We start from the raw sequence: 19,959 nt of genomic DNA on the forward strand, positions 1-19,959 counted from the left end.
CTCAATAAATCCCATACTGGCATCAGTGTGAATTTATTGTGCTGAGAAGTTTGATACCAAACTTCCCAGTATTCAGTGTAGCCATCATGGAACTGTGGCGTTCATGTTTGACAAACTCCCAAACCATATACTCTTTATGGCTACCCTGCACTTACAACATCTAATAATTGCCTTAGACAATGTAGGGGCATAGTGCAGCCATGACCTCACCTGTGGTTTAGTGCACCCTGCCTTAGGGCTGTAAAGCCTGCTAGAGGGGTGACTTACCTATGCCACAGGCAGTAGGTTGTGGGCATGGCACCCTGAGGGGAGTTCCATGTCGACTTAGTCTTTTTCTCCCCACCAGCACACACAAGTTGTGAGGCAGTGTGCATGTGCTGAGTGAGGGGTCTCTAGGGTAGCATAATACATGCTGCCGCCCTTTGAGACCATCCCTGGCTACAGGGCCCTTGGTACCAGGGGTACCTTTTACAAGGGACTTATCTGTGTGCCAGGCCTGTGCCAATTGTGGAGACAAAGGTAGTTTTAGGGAAAGAACACTGGTGCTGGGGCCTGGTTAGCATGGTCCCAGCACACTTTCACTCACAGCTGGCATCAGCAAAAGGTTAGGGGGTAACCATGTCAACAGTGGCATTTTCCTACCAGGGGTTAGCTGCAGTAGTCTGAATTCAAGGTATTCAGGAGTCATGCCGCTAGACTCAGTGAGGCTGGTTCAGGATGGTACATCTCCCCTTGGTGTGTTGTCAGTAGGTCCTTTACTGGTTTGTGATTATCTGACTCTTGGACATTTCCTGTACATCTGAGTACCAGGTCTTCCTTGCCCATTGAGGGGCTATTAGTGTGAGTTGTGTCCTCGAATGTCTGGCCTTCTCCAGTACCCTTGGCACCAGGGGAATTGGAAGAAATGCACGTGCAAATTTCGATGACCAACTTATTGACAGGGCAGACCCTTTTGACTGGTGGTGAGGAAACCTAAAGGCGAAGTGTTAGCATTTTGTGTTTGTTTGTGTGGCAAAGTACTCTATGCTTAGTGTGCCCCAGATGTTGAAAATCCTTTGTAGAACTCCCTGCTTTATATCTCCCACTCGTGTGAGCTGATTTCCTGTCTGCTCAATTTGTCTTCCTCCATACTGAGCTTCCCTGTGCCTGTAGAAGTAAATTTGTCATATCGCCCATTGCCATTATGTCTTATGCTAGCTTTGATTGGGTGAGAGATTTTGTTACCCCTTGTTTATTGAGGTAGAATATGGTGGTTGCGTTGTCCGATTGTATCAATACAATCTGGCCGGTCAAATATGCCTGGAACACTCTTAGGTCTAGGTAAACTGTCTAGATCTACGAGTAACTGATATACTTCAGTGCATCTGTCTCGATCCACAACTCTTGCACATTTATAGTTCCTGTGCGTGCTCCAACCTCTGTGGGAAGCCTTAGTTGTTATGGTCGAAGTTACACTAGTGTTTAGAATGGTCTCCCTCACACTTATACTCGAGTCAAGCACCACCACTGTATCTCCTTCTGTACTCTTGCGGTGACAACCACTAGATCCTCTCAGATCCCTGTAGCTTTTGACCATTTATTGCAGATCCATTCCTGGACGGGTCATGTGCAGTGTTGTATGTGGAATGAATGGATGCCAACACGCCCATGAGTTTCATGGAAGTCCTCACTGTCTGGTAGAGGCGAGTCTGTTTTTCCAATCGCTTCTGCTCTCTTCTTAACGGGGTATGTTCTTGCTGTCCTGGGGTTCAAGGAAACTCCTAGAAACACTTTCACTTCCTCTAGTTGTGCTGATAACTTCTTGTGGTTTATTGTGAAGCCTAGCAGTTGTAGAGTGTGCATGACCTTTGTATGTCCTTCTGACACTTTCTCAATGATTGTTTTAACTATCCAATCATCTAAGTTTGGGTAGACATGAATTCCCCGTCTTTAGTGCGTTGCTACTGCTGCAAGGACTTTTGTGAAGATTCTTGGTGCAGACTTTGTGCCAAAGGGGTGTACCGTGCATCAGTAGGTTTTTTTTTTGTCTAGGACAAAGTGGAGTAATCTCTGATTCATAGGTATGTGCAGGTATGCATCCTTTAGATCTAAGGTGGCCATATAATCCACTTCTCTCAGGTGCAGTATTACTTCATGCAATGTAGTCAAATTGGAAGTGTACTGTTCAAATGGGCTTGTTTCTAAATCTAAGGCCCAAAATTGGCCTTAACCTTAAGTCTTGCTTTGTAACCAGAAAATATGATGAATAGTTCCCCTTGTTTTCTTCCAGTCTTGGTACGCGCTCTATGGCCTTCTTCAGTATTAATTCTTTGACCGCTTTTCTGAGTCGTATAAATTTCTCTCCTCTGAAAGCATTCAGTTTTGGAGGCAATTGTGGATGCTGTTTGATTAACTTTATGCAATATCTGTGACAGATTATACTTAAGATCCACTTGTCTGATGTTACTTTCCTCCACTCCTGGAGGAATCACTTTAATTCCACCCCAGAATTGTTTGGCGTTTTCTTTGCAAGAGTCACCTGCTTGATGTTCCAGCATCCCTTGGAGGGCTGGCCTCTTCTCGAAAGGACTGCCTCGCTGGGTGTTGTCACTTCTGGTATGTTGGTGGTTGCATGGCCTGACAAGAGGTACCTTGCTGTGGTTGCTCTTGCCTTGTCATGAAAGGGGCTCTACCTGTGGGTCTTCTGCTTGGGATTCCCCTTCTGGATGTGCCCTTGTACTGCTCTCATTGCCCTTGTGGACTCATTAGCCTTCTTTATTTGCTGAAGGGTGTTATCTACTGCCTGTCCGCAAAGGGCGTCCCCTGTGAAGTGTATGTTTAGGAAGCCTGTCCCTCCGGTTTGAATCCAGATACCCTGAGTCAGGCGTGCCTCCTTAGGTTTGTTCCTGTGCACCTCTGTCTGCATCTGCTGCATCCAGTGCAGACTTGAGGCAGGTGTTTGTGATAATCTTTTCCTCCTGTATGACTTCCTTGGCCCTTTTGCAGTATTCATCAGGTAGGTATTGTATGAAACTTTCTTTCCCTTCTCCCTGTTGATGCCCATAGCGGGAGTTGGACCTGGCTCTCCTCCATTAGGTAGGTGCTTCCCTCTCCATCTTTTTTTACACCAAGTCAAACCTCTTGCTTTACTTTTCGGGCCGTGGCCCGTGGATGTTAGGGCATTGTTTGTTTTCCTCGCAGTCATTACAATAGTAGAGCCTGCAGGAACATTTCTTGTTGTAATTTGGATCCTGAGTAGAATATTTGTATTTCTTCTCCACTCAAGGTGTGACCGCCCTTGTAGTGGCTAGTTCTCTGAAGTCCTTTTTGTTTCCTTGGTCGGGATGCTAGGCAACATGGGCAGGTACAGATTTCCCATCATAGCCAGCATCAAAGTCCCTATGAGGAAGCGTGCTCCTTTTTTCTCCTCCTCTTCTAGCCAAACCCCCATCACGTGTCTGCCACTCTCTTTACGAGGTTGTTGTACATCAGGAGATGATGGCCTTGAAGAGTAACTGTCTACTCCATATTCAGCTGAATCTGCACCAAGGTCCTGCCATGTGGCTTCAAAATGGCTGGAGTCGTCGAAGGCCTGTGCATACTCGACCTCCTCAAGTATGAAGAACTCCTCCTGTTGCTTATCGTGGGATCCCGTGGTTGCCGGTGCCTCCAGGGTCGAACGCTGACCCTCGGCCTCCGTATATGTCAAAGGTTTCAAATGAATGCAAAATTCGCTCAAGTCATCAAACTCCTTTTTCCTTTGTATAAGGGTGGCCATTCAGCCTAGAGTCTCCTTTCTTCTTGACCTTGTGCGTTTTTTGCCTAGTCGTCCCTGGTTTTCTTTTCGGTGTCAATGTTTCCCCCATATACAGTGCTGTTGCCTCCTCAATCACTCCCTCTTGAGAGGAGGTTTGCACTGAGGCTTTCGACTGTGACTTTGGCCCTTCGGTATCATTGACTGTTTCGGCACAGAGGCAGCTTTGAGAGGCTTATTATCCGAGGACTTAAGGCCTGATTTAGAGTTTGGCTGATGCAGTACTCAGTCACAAATGTGACGGATATCCCGTCCACAGTATTATGATGTCCAAAGGACATAATAGAATCATATTGTGGTGGACGATATATCCGTCACGTTTGTGAAGGAGTAACCCTGTCTGCAAAACTCTAAATCTGGCCCTTAGGGTCTGTGCCTTTCAGCAGCTTTACCTTTTTCATGTCATCAACCTTTGTCCCCTTTTTCAGCACCTGAACTTTTACGGGGTCAGCCTCAAAGATTTCGACATCCAATTCTCCTCCTCTGGCTGTTTCAGCCTCCTCAACGTTCTCCTCCACGTCACTTGAGGGGCCAAGGTGTCTGAGTAACTAACTTCTGTGCCATGGTATAATGCTCCAGCCTCTTTTGGCATCGTACCTTGAGTGTCTTTGGCATGAATTCCATGCAGTCTTCCTCCCTGTGGTCCTTCGGCAGACAAAGATTGCAGATATCCTGGAGGTCTCATGGCAAATTATGACGGCAATTGGGACAAAATTTTAAAGTTTTTTTTTTTTTGTCCATGACCACTGACTGTCCCGTCTCTCTCTGGCAATGCTGATCTTGCCTTAGGTGTCCCGATCTCCTCTGTGGTTTCCCTTACCTTCCCCTACAATATCTGAGGTTTTTCTCCAACTTCAGGAAAATCTGAAAAACTTTCCCTGAAAAATCTTCAGAGCTCCTTTGTCGTGCTTTCAGGCCCACCAGTGGAAAAAAGAATCTGAAGATGGCGACCACGCACAGAAACTTCTAGGGCACTGTCCGACCTCACACAGAGGATGAACTTAGCACCAAATGGTGGTCAACGATGCCTAGGGAAGAAAGAATATTCCCGGATTCAGCCATTACATGGTGGAATAATGCACAGTATGTGAATTCAGATAAAGGCTTCATGCTGCAAAACTTCTGTATCATTCTCCCACTTTAGATTCTTACTAAGCTTTCTGCCTTAGTTAAATAGACTTCCAAAGCACCCTGAAAATGCACAGTCAACTGGAGTTTATCTATCACGCAGTCATGTATATGTAAAGACAAAAAAAAGGTTCTGTAGTCAACTTACTGAATCTATGCATTTCAATTAATACATACAGGTTCTTGGACATACCCATGCAAAGCATGGCATATTGAAAATGTGCCTTCAAATGGTAAGAAGATTCCTTTGTGTCTGCTAAATGTGTGCTGCTCTATAGCCAGGCCATAAAAGTTGTGACAAGGTTTTACATCACCAAGGAGTGCCACAACAAGAGCATAGGGAATAATCGTGAACCAATAGTTTGGGTAGTAGCATACCATTGCCACAACCATTTCTATTTGTTACGGCAAATTGCAAATTAATCCATTTGCCAATGTTTTCTAGTCAGCTGTTTAAGTACAGAAGAAAAGTCTTTTGGATTTCATATGTAGGCTCTTAGCCTCCTGCCCATGGATCAGCAATCAGCATTAGAGCGTTGCACCCCAACACAACTCTCAAGCTTTGTAATCTGCGGGAAAAACATACACAAAATTATCCTCACTGCTGTGATTAATTGCTGAGGAGTCTGTTAAAGATATTCTGAACAACACTGCACCAACCTGTAAAGAGGCTTACAATAACCACACAAGAGCAGCACCCAATAAATCATACATGATGGGCTAGTCAGTGGAAAAAGAACAGCTGGTGCAGTCAATGGCCAGTAAGAAAAAGAGGCAGAGGAGCCCCACTTTGGGCTTTTAAGTTCTACATCATTGAACTTCAGGAACCTGAGACCAAGAAGCATTCTTTCTGCAGGGTCAAAGGACTTATTTGCCCTTTGTTCAAGAATTGTATACACCTCTGCACCATGCCGCCTAGTCTTTACTGCTCCCCTGTTTAGTGGCAAGCTTGCACTGACAACACAGACGCAAAGTTGGCTCCATCCCTTCCGGAATAAACAAGGAGTTAGTGAGGTTTGGAACAATGCAGCCACAGTTATACTTGATTACACAGTAAATCAATAAGAAACGAAGGACATTAGAATTCGAAACACTAAACACACAAGAAAAATATGGAATTGTTTAATCCCATCACCTTGCTTGTGCCTAATTTCGTGCACACTATAATTGGAAAAATGTAAATGCTGCATAAATTCATACAGTCATTCACACTTATTTCAGAACGGACCTAGGCAAACGAAAACCTGTGAGCTGAAGCCCAACCAAACTACCCCAGCAAGCCCCCCCCCCCAAAAAAAACATTCTCTGTAAAAACACAGCAAAGTATACCATAGCTATGAAATTTGGCATAAAGCATGTGAAAACTACAAGTGGAAATAAATTAGATTTAAAACCCAAGTTTTTCTCGATTTTGCAGCAAGTAAAAAGGACATACCTGATTAATTTCATTTGTTAGCTGGGACAGGATGGTCACTCCAATGATGCAGTACTCCACACTATCCTAGGAGAACAAAAATAGTATAAAGCATGCATCAGAGGATTATACTTTGAGACACATCGGTCCCCAGAGGCCATATGTAGCGTGTTACAAGTCTAACAATGATAGTAGCCCATGCTTGGAAAAAACAGGAACAAACAAAACAGAAATAAAAGGTACATAATGTGCAATGGGCCATGATGGAAGCAGCTCAATCCAAAACTCAGTTTGTAAAAACAAAGAGAGAGAAGCAGCAGCAGAAATGACAAGTGTTGAGCCTTCACCTAAGCAACAGGGTAGGAAGCCCCAGCTCAGCCAGATAGAGGTAATGTTGCATAAGTGACGCCAACAACGTAATAACCACAAAGGCTCCTCGCACAATCGACATATGATTATCTATACTTCTTTGGCATTGTGTTTGTGATAAAGCCTAAGTGTACAAAAAACTTCTACTGCTGAATAAAGCTAAGATCACTACACCAAGTAACAGCAGGGAAGGGGTTCAATTTGAAAGAGAGTCAGACAGATATGTACACATATCTAAATCCAAACATACGAGCTCCATTGATTGACTATAACAAAGAGTAGTCTAACTGTCGTCAACTGCAGACAAGGATGGTTAAGCGCAAAAGTTACCACACACTGAAAATTATGTTTCTGCAACTGAAAGACCATAAAAAAGATTTTAAGGTAAGCTAAAGGACATCTCTACGTTCACCTTTCGTCACATAAAATGCTGATTCTTTGGCTTCAGGGGAAAGGGGGCTTTTTTACTTTATAACAGCACCATGCTTGCTGATGTTGTTTTTAACAAACATACTCTATTGTGGAAACAAATCTAGTAACACTCTATAGACCACCCCACTCCCTATCCCTTTCTTAAATAACTTATGAATGACCCTGCTGAATCCTTTATTACTTGTAAACATACCAAGCTGGAGCCAATGACAGAATCCCCCTAGAACGTTTAAATCATGTGTAGACATTGTCTGAAAAGAAGAGATCAGTTTACTAGACAGCGGCCATGGTAAGAGATACGAGTCTCATTGACATGGGCTCAGTTTTTAACATGAAGGCTACTTTTGTTAACACATTCTTAAAATGCAGATAGAGGTTTATCATTAAAGGAAACGTGCATGTGTGTTCTATAGTTGGGCAATCTTCTACCCAATGTTACCAAGACTAAAAGAGAGATGCTCTGACAAAGATAGGCAACTCTCAGTCTACACAAATCCCATCTGAAACAAGTGTTCAAGAAATATACTCACCTGTAAAAACCTGGTGACGTCAACAATAACGTTCCTGAACATGTACTCCTCCTTCTGACAATCAAACCAGCCCAATTTAGTGATGCGGGCATACAGCTGAATAAGAGCTTGCGTAACGAAGGCGGCCAGCTTTGGGCGAGTGGCCAGGTAATTGAGCACATAGTTCCCTGAAAGAAAGAAAACATTTAATCACATCCAGCACAAGCAAATTCTCTAGACCCAAACACAGTGAACTTCTTGCAACTTGATCTTGGTTGGACATGAACAGCCAAGCACAAAATGTACATATTCTATGCTGTGGGTACAGTTTAAAGAACAGCAGTGTGTAACCACACCTCGGTGGCCATCACATGACATGGAATGACTTCTCTCTCTCACATAGGATTAAAACAACATCCTTCCATCCACACAACGTACCCCGTATGGGGTCTAACAATTTAGACAAGTGCCCCCATCCCCCCAATCCGTGGACTAGTAAATGCTACATAAATGCTGCAATATAATTCAATAATAAAGTTTCAGTCTGTCGGTTACAACTGTAAAAAAACAAATCTAGGAATTCAAAAGTCAGTGTCTTGAGAGTTGCCCCCTGGGCGTTTGCTGCCTTGATCTATAACGAACATAGGACTCAGGTCTGAAACAACCAAAGTTTCTTAAAAATGCCTAAAATCTCAATCCAGAAAGTAAATCTTGATCAGGAGTAAATGTTGCTGGGATGCTAAAGAAACCTATCCATGCATTTATGCCAGAGAGCTGCAGCCCCACTATCATGGACCGTGTACTAGAGGCAATACGTGGCAGACTTCTGGGAGACGTGCATTACTGTATTTTATCTAGCAAATACATAAAAAGTGTGTTTTTTTCAATCTGCTCTGTGAAACTGACTTTGCTTGAACCCTCCTTTTAAAAGTGTTGCAGCCTTTCTATTTTTAGGAACTACATTCAGCTTGCTTTGAAGCAGCCAGTCCTTCCCCACGTTGTATTGTTTCAAAAGCGGTTTACCTGTGTTTTACTATGCCATGCTTGATGTCAGTCTATGAGGCTAGTCCATTTGCAATTAAAGAAGAAAGTTCAGTGGATGTTTATGCATCTTAGCATGACTTATTCCTTCTTAGTTATGTATGAATATTTTGTGATTCACTCCTAGGTCACATCGAGTGTAGATTATGCTTAAAATCAAAGCCAGATTTTGAATCACCTTTTCAGCTTTCAGTGTATTTTAAATTGCTTGAGTGCTTTGAATGTTGTTCCCCCCGCCCAATACATATAATCACGATTCTTTCTGATGGGATTTCTCACAAGAAACACTTGGTTGTCTTCTAATGTTATTGAAACTGACTAAGTTGGGGACAATATGTGCTTCTAAGCTCAAATCTATTGTCCTTTATTGTTAGCCAACTATCTTTTAAATATCTGACATGCAAGGACAGCATTTTTAACCTTTCATGTGATGCTTGGAAGTTCCCAGAAGATATACTAGTTCTGTGTTTTTCAGTGTGTTGTGCTTTATTACTTCCAGTTGTCGGTCGTGCTACTGCAGTAAGTCAATTTAATCAATTCAATGAGTTCACCCTAGTAAGTCATTAAAAAAACTTTTAAAGATGTAATTAATACTTAAACACTTTGCAGAACAGCTCATGGCAGCAATGTTACTATGAGATTCTTATTCTTTTTATTTTGTGTGATTTTGCCTACACATCCTTCTTGTGTGGTGTCTGCTTTGCCATGCACTGTCGCTGTATTGCCAGCCCCTATATTCAGCGTTGCACCCTCTTATGCCAATAAAACCTTTTAGGCCCAATCTACGAGGAAGATTTTATAACAACAATTCCAATTAGTCAATCTACGGAGCCCACACTAGAAACAGAGTACTTGAGTTCAGGCAAGACAACGTATTGACTAGCTGCTGATTTTTACTGCTGCACAAAGCTTGCCTTCGCCTTCCAAGGCCACTACCAATAGTATCCTCTGCTAATCAGTAAGTCCTCACTGCCGAGTCAATGCTGGTAATCATCCCCCTACCAGGGGTTGTGGGGTCTCTTTTGTATGTTATGTGAAATCTAATACAGAAGAACATTGTATCTCTAAATAATAATGTACAGAATTAAGCATTAAACAAAGTGCTGCCATGCTTGGGAATCCCTAACGGGGTCGCACATTTCTCATGAAATCCAAATTACTTCGATAGTGAACTGGCCATTATAAGCCATTTTACAATCCAACTCTATGACAATCAAAATGTTGCTGATACTTTCAAAACAGTACTAAATACATTTTGAGAGAGAGAGAGAGAGAGAGAGAGAGAGAGGAAGGGGAAAGAGACAAGTGGCAAAAGACAGGAGTGGAAAAGGGGAGAGTATAGAGAAAAGAGAGAGAATAAAGATGGGAAAAATGCAGAAAGTCAATGTGATTGAGAGAAAGAGAAGGGGTATCCAATCAGCCTTCTACTTACGGATGTCTATGCGCTGCTCCAGGGGTAGGGGATTGCCAGTGCGAGAGATGAGCTTCGTCAGACAGGTGGCTGCTAGGAGCTGCGAATAGGAAGACTGTGCAAAAAAATTCACATAAAAAACAGAAGTTACACTTAAAATGGCTGTACAGACACACACAAAGAGAATGAATAGGTCGAGTAAGAAATAAGTTTACATATTACAGAAGAAGCAATGAGACAGCTTAGCAAAACTGTTGATATACAAACCATCATTAAAAGATACACTAAACATCCTACACAGGAACTTTAGCCGCTAAAAGAAAATTAGTTACTTACCTGTAACTGTAGTTCTCCAGTATTGGAATCTTTCATACATTCACAGGCTTGAATCATTACCCGTCGTCGAAATGGTAGCCCCCGGTACAATTACACAAGTAGTGTTGAAATGTATTAACACAAGGGCCCTAGGCCTCTTCAATTTAATAGTCTATCATAGTAATTTTAGGAAAAAGGACCAAAGTTGAGCATCCACCAATCAGACGACACCACCCTCTAGAATCCTCCTGAGAGAAGCACCAGCACCTCAGATTCTCCAAGCACGATATATATATATATATATATATATATATATATGCAATATATATATATATATATGCAATATATATATGTGTGTGTGAGCTTCTCCGGGGAGGCGTGTGGGTCGTATGTGAATCTATGAAAGATTCCAATAATGGAGAACTACAGTTACAGGTAAGTAGCGAGCAGTACTTATGCACACTGGAACATTGTAGCCATGTATGTCACAAAACACCTGAATATATATATATATATATATATATATATATATATATATATATATATATATATATAGCAATACTTCAAACGAAGTACCGTCTGTTAATCCCATCCTTACTTCTCTCCCTTTTCTTTCTTTTTTTTTTTTTTTTTTTACATGAAAAGCATTGGATCCGTATTCAAAAGTAACGGACATAAACAATGTGCATACCTGATCTAGGATGGAGGGATGAAAGAGATGGCTCACCTTCACCTGAAGAGGTTTCTGAGGACTGCCTGACCCACTGCTACCTCTCCCTGAGATAGTACTTCCAAGCAGTAGTGCTTTGTAAATGTATGGCAGCTTTTCCATGTCGCTGCTCTGCAAATGTCTTGCAGGGGAACCCCGGCAAATAGCGCTGCTGAGGAAGAAACCGCCCAGGTAGAGTGAGCACGGACTGATGAATGCAGTGGTTTGCCCGCTGCTTGATGGCAGAATCGAATGGCTGAGGAGATCCATCTTCCTATACTCTGCTTGGAGAGCGGTTGACCTCATCTGGGTGCACTGTAAGCTACGTACAATTGATTGGAGCGGCAAAAGAGCTTAGTTCTGTCCAGGTAGAATTTAATGCATCTCTTAATGTCTAAGGAGTGTAATGCTCTTTCCGCAGGAGTAGATGGATGTGGAAAAAAGGTTTTAAAAACTAAGGGCTCGTTCATGTGGAAATCCGAAGGGACCTTCGGGATGAAGTGTGGGTTCTTGCGTAGCAGTAGTTTGTCTTGTTTGATCTGCAAGAATGGCTCCTGTATGGAGAGGGCCTGCATCTCACTGAACCGTCTGGCTGATGTGAGAGACACCAGTAAAGCAACCTTCCAAGAAAGAATTTTCAGAGAAGCTTGATGGATCGGTTCATACGGATGCTTCATTAACTCCGCTAGAACAATATTCAGGTTTCACTAGAGAGGAGGAGGTCTAAATGGAGGAAAGCCCCTGAAAAGTCCTTTCAAAAACTGTTTGATTAATCTAGAGGAATACAGCGAAGGTGAAGAGTCCGAACGTCTGTATGATGCTATTGCCGCCAGATACACCTTTATGGAGGAATGCGCTAGGCCTGATTGTACTAAATGCAATAAATAAGGCAATATTTGTTCCAGTGGTGAGGACAGTGGATCAATTTGCCGCTGGTGACACCAGAAACAAGATCTTTTCCGTTTGCAAGAGTAGGCCTTATTAGTGCTATCTGCTCTAGCTCTGGACAAAATGTGCCTACATTCCTGTGGGATATTCAGATGTGTATACTCCCTGTGCTTAGGAGCCATGCTGACAATTGCATCGACTGAGGATCCGGGTGTGATATTTGCCCTTTGTTCATTGTTAGTAAGTGCAGAGACGGTTTCAGCGGAACGTGAGGCTTCATTGATAGATGAAGAAGCTCTGCAAACCAGTGTTAGCAATGCCAGTACGGAACTATCAATATCAGGGTGCACGGCTCTGCCTTCATCTTCGTGAGTACTCTTGGGATCAATGGAGCTGGAGGAAAGGCGTAAGCAATGATGCCTGCCCAAGCTATGGAAAACGCATTCCCCCAAGATCCCTTATGGTGATGCCAGCTTGCGAAGTACTGTCATTTGGCGTTCCAAATGCTGGCGAACAGATCGATTGTTGGCGTACCCCACTGGGAGAAGATGTAATCCACTGTGGACTGGTCCAGCTCTCATTCGTGGGAGCTTGATCTTTGTCTGGTGAGCGAGTCCGCTTTCTTGTTCTCTATCCCCGGCAGATGCACCGCTGCGATTCTGATGCCTTGCTGCGATGCCCGATTCCAAATTTCTTTAGCTTCCCTGGAGAGGGTGAGAGATCTCGTGCCTCCTTGTTTGTTGAGGTAATGCATCGTAGTGGTGTTGTCTGTTCTTATTACTACATCTGATCCCGCTATCTTCGGAAGAAAAGCCTGCAAAGCGAGAAACTGCTTTGAGCTCTAGCAGATTGATGTGCATCACCCTCAACTCTACTGGCCACTTGCCGCTTACTTGAAGACCTTGCACAACGGCTCCCCAGCCCTCCAGAGAGGCGTCTGTAGTGATAGTCCACGGAGCTGGATGATGTAGAAAGGAAAGGCCAACAGACAGATGATGCTTTTGAGACCACCATGTCAGAGCTTTGACTATTGCTGGGGTTATGCTTATCCGATCTTCGAAGCTTCCCGAAATCTGGAGCCATTGAAGGTTGAGTTGCTCCTGTAGCGGTCGCATTTTTAGTCTGCAGAGAGGAACCAGAGGTGCGCATGATGACATCATGCCCAACAAGGATTTGAAAAGGTGGACTGAGACATAGTTTCTACCCTGTATTGACTTTGCTAGAGTCAGTAGCTTCTGTTGTCTCTCTACTGTGGGACACGCCATGGTGGATGGAGTGTCCAGGTTTGCCCCTAAAAAGGTGGCACTGCGTGATGGTAGAGGTTTGGACTTCTCCCAGTTGATGGTGAGGCCTTAACTGTTGAGTAAGGAAACCCACCTTCTTGTTGATCCGCATGCTCCTGCGTATGTGTTTGCTTTTATCAGCCAATCGTCGAGATAAGGGAATATCTGGTGTTTTCTCCTCCTGAGGAAAGCTTCGATTGGCGCTAGGCATTAGGTAAATATCCTAGGAGCTGATTTTAGGCCAAAAGGGAGGACACAAAATTGAAGTCTTGCATTGGAGGTAGGTAGTTGGATAAACTCCAGAGTGTGGCCCTGTTTCACTAATTGGAGGGCCCACTTGTCTGAAGTGATGACTTGCCATTGTTTGAAAAAACGGGATATCTTTCCACCTAAAGCCAGAGGGGGAGGGATGGATGTAGCCACGGCCTTGGACGTATCAGGCTCTACGAGCCGAGTCCTTAGCAGGGCAGGTTGAGCCTCTCCTAGTGCCAGATCTACCATAAGCTGCTTGTGGTGGTTGTCTTTGTGGGTAGATTTGACGGTACTGCTGAGAGGAGGAAGGATAGGATGAGTATCTATACTGCTGATAGCCTTCTCTATATGAAGGGAGTCCACGTCCTCTAGCTCGAAAGGAAGGCTTCCGAAACTGGAGAGTCCCTAACGATCTTTCTGTATCTGTGTCGGATTTGATAGATTGTAAAGCCTCATCAATATGTTTACCAAATAATGCTTGGCCATCGAAAGGTAGATCTTATTCTGCACCTCAGGCCGGAATGATGTAGCCTTTAGCCAGCCTGGTCTCCTAAGTACAGCCACACTTGCGAGCTGGCGAAATGCAGTCATGGCTATGTCCATTGAACAGTCTGAGTTCCGCGGACGTGCGCTGACCTTCCTGCAACATCTTCCTTGCCTCTGATCTTCCATCCTCTGGCAACTGGTCAATATGCTGGGCGATGTCTGCCCATAGCTGTCTGTCATACCTGGCTAACACCGTTAGGGAGTTAGCAGCTCTTTTCACTAGGCTAGCTGTCGACGAGAACCTCTTTCCAATATTATCTAGCCGCCTACCCTCTTTGTCTGGAGGTGCAGAAATCAGAGCAGATGGATTCTTGGACTTCCTCTGTGCTGCCTGAGCCACCACTGAGTCCGGATGAGGATGACCAGTTAGACATGCTGGGGCATCCTCTGGTACCTTGTATTTTTTATCTAGTCGGGGCAGCACTGCTGTGACAGTAGAAGGGTTGTGCATCACTTTTAACCCTTCTTCCCAGAAGCAGCTGACCAGTGAAATAGAGCGCACGGATTTCTGGAACGGCTCTTTAAAATCATATAGGAAGCAATCTGTTTGCTTGGAAGGCATTGGCAAAGTGAAACGTTTAGCTGCTCTCTCCAGAAGATTATGAAATCACCCGACGTCGTCTGGAGGGGAATCCACCTTTGACTGGGAAGGAAAAGGAGGAGCAGGAATAATGTATTCATCCCACTCCGAATGAGTGTCAAGGAGCCCCCTTCTTCCTGATCACCTTCAGATATGTCAGTGTCCTGAGGTAAAGTCATATCCGGCGTGGACACATTTGTGAGTAGCAAAGAGGTTGGTATCTGACATGCAGTGGTAACCCCAGAGACTGGCGACGGAGGAGGTTGCTTCCCTTGAGGGGGAAAACGCCTACCGTAATCAGCTAGCGTCGCTCGGAGATCAGATAGCAACGAGGTTGGAATGTATGCCCCTTCCTGATATTGTTGATCTCCTCCATAGTACTGAGGGTCATAAGCTTCATCAAATTCGTCTTCGTCCTGATATTTGACGTTCAATTGAGAGGGGCTATGGGCTGTTCCAAATGGACCCTCGTCGTCTGACTCTTCATACCCCTCGAACAAGTGAACTGGTATGAGAGGGGTCACCTTACTAGGTGAGGTGTGCTTTGGAGTAAGTCTTTCTTGTTTTTTATGTTGTTTTTCCCTCGTCAACGCGTTGTCAATGGCACGGATATAGTCTTTGTCGACGGTGGAGTCGTCAACGACAAACGCATGGAGATCTTGACAGCCTTACCGATGAGTCTACCGTCGACGATGGTAAAGCAGATACTGTTGTTACCACCGTCAACGATGATGAGGTGTAGATCTTCGTCGACGATTACGTCGTCGACGCTGCTCTCATCGACAGCGGGCACACGTCGTCGACAATGTCGTCGTCACAACTGTCGTCGACAGTGGAACAGTGGAAGTCGACGGTGGAAAAGCACTCACTGACGGTCTCGTCGACAATGAGTCCGTCATCTACGCTACATTCTTAACTGCAGAAGTAGATGAGGGCCTTTTGAAAGGCACAGATGGTGGTACAGAGGAAGACTTTTTCTGCCTTTCAGAACAGCTGGCATGACCTCTCTCTCCTTTTTTGGAAGAATTATGAGGTGAAGTAGAGGGGCTGCGGCCCTTGTAAGACCCTGAGGCAGTCTTTCTGTGGGCTTTCCTTGATTGTTGGGAAGGAGATCTTGTGTCTGATCTCGCCCTATTTGATGACTTTTTGGATGTTGAAGAGTCATCACTATCAGAATCAAAGACTGGATTATCTCTGTACTTAAATTTCTGCAACCAAATCAATAAAATGCCTTCTCTATCCTTAGAGGAAAAGGTACGAAAAACCTTACAGTCCTTGGCTGAGTGGTCTGGATAGAGGCAGTATATGCAATATCCAGATGAGGGTCTTCAGAATGTAGTCTTTTCTTACCACAAGTTTTGCAATTTGTGAATAAATCCTTCTTCTCCTTGTCAGACATGTTGTAGGTGTTAACCCCAATCAGTCAAAACAAGTTTTAGCAGAGAAAAAATAGCTTCAAGCTAATCCAAAGGTGTGAAGAAAGAGCAGAGCTCGGAGGAGACTCCCTAACACGACGTGCGGTAGAAAATCTGAGGTGCTGGAGCTTCTCTCAGGAGGATTCTAGAAGGTGGTGTTGTCTGATTGGTGGATGCTCAACTTTGGTCCTTTTTCTTAAAATGACTATGATAGACTATTAAATTGAAGAGGCCTAGGGCCCTTGTGTTAATACATTTCAACACTATTTGTGTAATTGTACCCGGGGCTCCCATCTCGACGACGGGGAATGATTCAAGAATGTGAATCTATGAAAGTTCCAATACTGGAGTAAGGTGTGGTTCTTGGTAAAGACAAACAAGCATTCAAATTTTAATGGACTACATTTATTTCACACAGTTCTGTAACTCACTCGTGGCTTAGGAGAAATGTGGATTAAGGGCAGAAGTAGAACAGCCATAAACAGACTGCATAATATTTAGCTGGTGATGGCTAATAATGCACGACAACATAAAATCCACCTCAAAGACCCTTTGCCCAATCCTCTCTGCAGAGGTTACCTTTGCAGCACCAGCAGAACAAACGTGACAGAATCCTATTCAGAACTTGAGAGTACAGTCCAATCTACAGATCTCGCACTATCAATACAAGATAAAGAGGTAGGGTAGCTCCTTGCATTGCTTAAATCTTTTCACTAAACAAGAACCTCATACACAGGTTTCATGCCTAGAAAAATAAGCGTTTTTCTTATGCTCAGCCCCCCTTAGAATTGAAGCCCCTTGCTCATTTCATCAGGTCGCAATATGCCCCTCCCAAAATAACCTCATTCTTGAAAGTGGCATCTTTACGTACAGTTCCTCGTTCAAGGAGCAGCTGGCACTTGCTCAGGCAGTCGGGGCTGTTGGTGAACCCCACCAGGGCCTTCTCTGCCTGCAGCCGTGTGGCGGTGTCTGTGGTCTCATATAGCTGCTTGCACAGGTTCTCTAGCTGGGCTAGGCTCTGAAAAACATCAAACATATAAAAGTAACTAAGAGTAAAAATTAGACGATTTTAACATTCCTTCACTGCCACCTAAAATCTCCTCCATACTTACCTATAGCATTATTCCTAAACTTTCTCTCCAAATGCACTTCTGAAAACACATTTAATCCAAGTGATCACAAAGTTGAATCCTTCCCATTACCCATTTAGCCTCTATGAATACTCTGATAGAATGCATCTCACAATTTGCTTCAACATTCCCACATTCACCTCCAGTACTGAAAAGGAGGTGACACCTGTTTTTGAAGAAATTGCGTTGCTTAAAGCACAAACACTAACTTGATTGCTGTGTTTATGAGCTGTGCTGTCTGGAGCATATACACCAACTTATGGGTTAATGAGCATCTCTGCATTTGCCAAAGACAAACATATTTCTTTTTAAAAAAGCTGTGCACAGCTTGTTATCACATTATGGCCGCTGGTGTCAAAAGACAAGCAGAGCATTACCGGACATCATCATACCACATATTCGGAAGCCGATCTGGGGAAAGAAAAATGCACTGCATCTTCACATGTTGTTCCCAAAATAAATCGAAATAAGAAAGGTGTTCATTTCCACGAGCTGTGTATGCAATTTATGCGGAGTAATTACACTAACAATTCTCACTAATACAGAACACAAAACGAAATTGCTGGTTGAACTCAATTGATATTAAATTACCACACAACTCAATGGTTTCCATTTTATCACACTCAGAAGAATGCAATACTGAAATGTATGTTATTGTGGGTTACATGCAACTTTTTGGCAGTGTGCATATATCCCTCCAAGGTATTTCACCCACACTGGATCTTGAGACCTGCATGCAGGCTCTGTCTGTCGTGCACCATCATATGAGGGTGTGTTTTTTAATGGTCTGGCTTGACAGCGCAGCTGTAGCCAGGCAATTGCATGAGCACTGAGAGAGGACTATGGCTCCACCCAAATTTTTTTTTTTTTTTTTTTTTTTTTTTAGAGGGGAGGCACCAGGAGTACATGTTTTGGTTGGGGAAAAGTTGCGTGCTTCCACAAAACAAGCATCTGCAATTCAACAGGTCTCGCATTTCTCAGAGTTAGAGCTATTAGCAGTTGTAAACGACCAACCTGACTTTTTTTGCCTCATTAAATGGAAAAAAACTAGCGCAATTGTGCTGCTAAACAAGCGAGATCGCGCTGCGAAAAAAGATAAAAAGTAGTCTACAAACCAGACGGAAAACAGCGAGCCTTGTATGTTTTCAGTACTTGGTTGCTGCGCTCGAGGAGGGCTAACCACCGGAAAAGGCATGACATATTCATGCCTTCCACTAATGAAAGCAAGCAGATTTTAAAAGGCAAGCCCACGAACCAATGAAAGACACTGACGTGACATGGGCGGGGCTCCGAGCCCTTTTCCAACTACTGCAGCATCTCGCAAGCGATATGCATGTGCAAGCCACGCAGATTCGACCCTAAAAAGTGCCTGCCCTCCACAAAGTCATGATCATTCTTTATTTACCCAGCTGCCTAAGATGGACTTTCAAAGGCACACACACGACACTGGAATGCTATTAAAGTGCCTTAGATAACTAGATAATTTATATTGTTTTTCTCTGGCAGCAGCACGGATAAGGGACGGCAGTCATTAACCTAAATGGATTTTAAGATTGGGCTTGACAGTGCAACTTTCTCCTGACCTTTTAACTTACAACATTATTTTTCAGTTCTTTGCTTCCACACAAATACATATTCCATGCAATACTATTTACTTGCAATGCTTCACATTACCATACAACATTCCTTTAAAGTCAGAACTACCAATGTTTGCTACTGGTGTCTTTTGAAGTCGTGCATGATGAGTCAAGGAGACTGTGCTTCAGCCTTGGCATGGCAGCCTGTATCTGCATCTATACCATGAAGCTGACTGCTACGTGAGTAGGAGAGACAAATTTAGCACAAAGCCCATAAAAATCAGGAGTACTAAATCTGAGAATCAGCATAGTCCAGTTTTGGGAACAATGATTCGCTATTGGTTTTTAGGTCTAGCGTTAGTTAAGACGTTATGATTTTACTAAAATCAAACTTCATCAAGTGACTGCATTTTGCCCTTTCACACAAAGAACATCAACATACAAAGAAGTTCACTTCAGTGTCAGGAAGTACTATGGCAACTGCAGTTATTAAGTTGTCTACTTTTTGTGTTTTTAGCTCGACAAAGACACGTGGGTTCCCCAATGGTAAAACATTTCAAAAACAATAACAAACAAAAACAAGCATTGACCAAGCTAAATGGCTGGCAGCCAATGCCAGACTTATTTGCTCTGCAAATGCTCTTTATTTCTAGGAGACTACTGCAAATCCTTATTCTCTTTGGGGAATGTTCCAATGTTTCCATGTCTGGCCCTACTTAAGGCCACAGGTAAGTACTATATACAGTCAACCTAAGAGCAATAGAAGCCCAACACCTGGAGCCACAGCTAAGGTCCACAGTGAACACTGTAGTCTACCCAGAAGCAAAAGAGACCCCTGTCCTTCGGCATTGTTGAACCACAAGTAAATGCTATAAGGAGGTTACCCCAGGAACAAGAGAAGTCTAACCTGTGTGGTGCTGTTAAGCTACCACTAAATACAATATAAAGTCCACTCAAGCCACTAGTAAATTGTATATAATACCAACCAAGAGAGGGGCAAAAAGCATGGTTGTGGATCTGTGAGTTAACTCTGTAAATATTAGATTTTCATGGTAGACTATGTAGTAGGCTGAGATCCAGTCTGTGATTGCCTGCACAGGGAAGGTATTAGGCCAAGCAATGAGGGAGGGGGGGAAGTAAAAAATCAAAGGACATGTAAAGTAAGAG

At 43.6% G+C, this 19,959-nt stretch overlaps 1 protein-coding gene across 4 annotated transcripts in view; it reads right to left on the reverse strand.

Annotated features, from left to right (window-relative positions):
- Positions 1 to 19,959, reverse strand: part of XPO7 (exportin 7) — a 659,915-nt gene that overhangs the window by 548,652 nt on the left and 91,304 nt on the right. For all 4 annotated transcript variants that reach the window (XM_069213992.1, XM_069213990.1, XM_069213989.1 and 1 more), the window contains 4 exons: positions 16,957 to 17,103; positions 10,119 to 10,212; positions 7,667 to 7,833; positions 6,357 to 6,422 (listed from right to left, as the gene is read on the reverse strand). In XM_069213992.1, coding sequence (XP_069070093.1) covers positions 6,357 to 6,422; positions 7,667 to 7,833; positions 10,119 to 10,212; positions 16,957 to 17,103 — 474 coding nt within the window. The remainder of the gene's footprint in view (positions 1 to 6,356; positions 6,423 to 7,666; positions 7,834 to 10,118; positions 10,213 to 16,956; positions 17,104 to 19,959) is intronic.

Source organism: Pleurodeles waltl, chromosome 11 (assembly GCF_031143425.1).
Source record: "Pleurodeles waltl isolate 20211129_DDA chromosome 11, aPleWal1.hap1.20221129, whole genome shotgun sequence".
Taxonomy (NCBI): Eukaryota; Metazoa; Chordata; class Amphibia; order Caudata; family Salamandridae; genus Pleurodeles; species Pleurodeles waltl.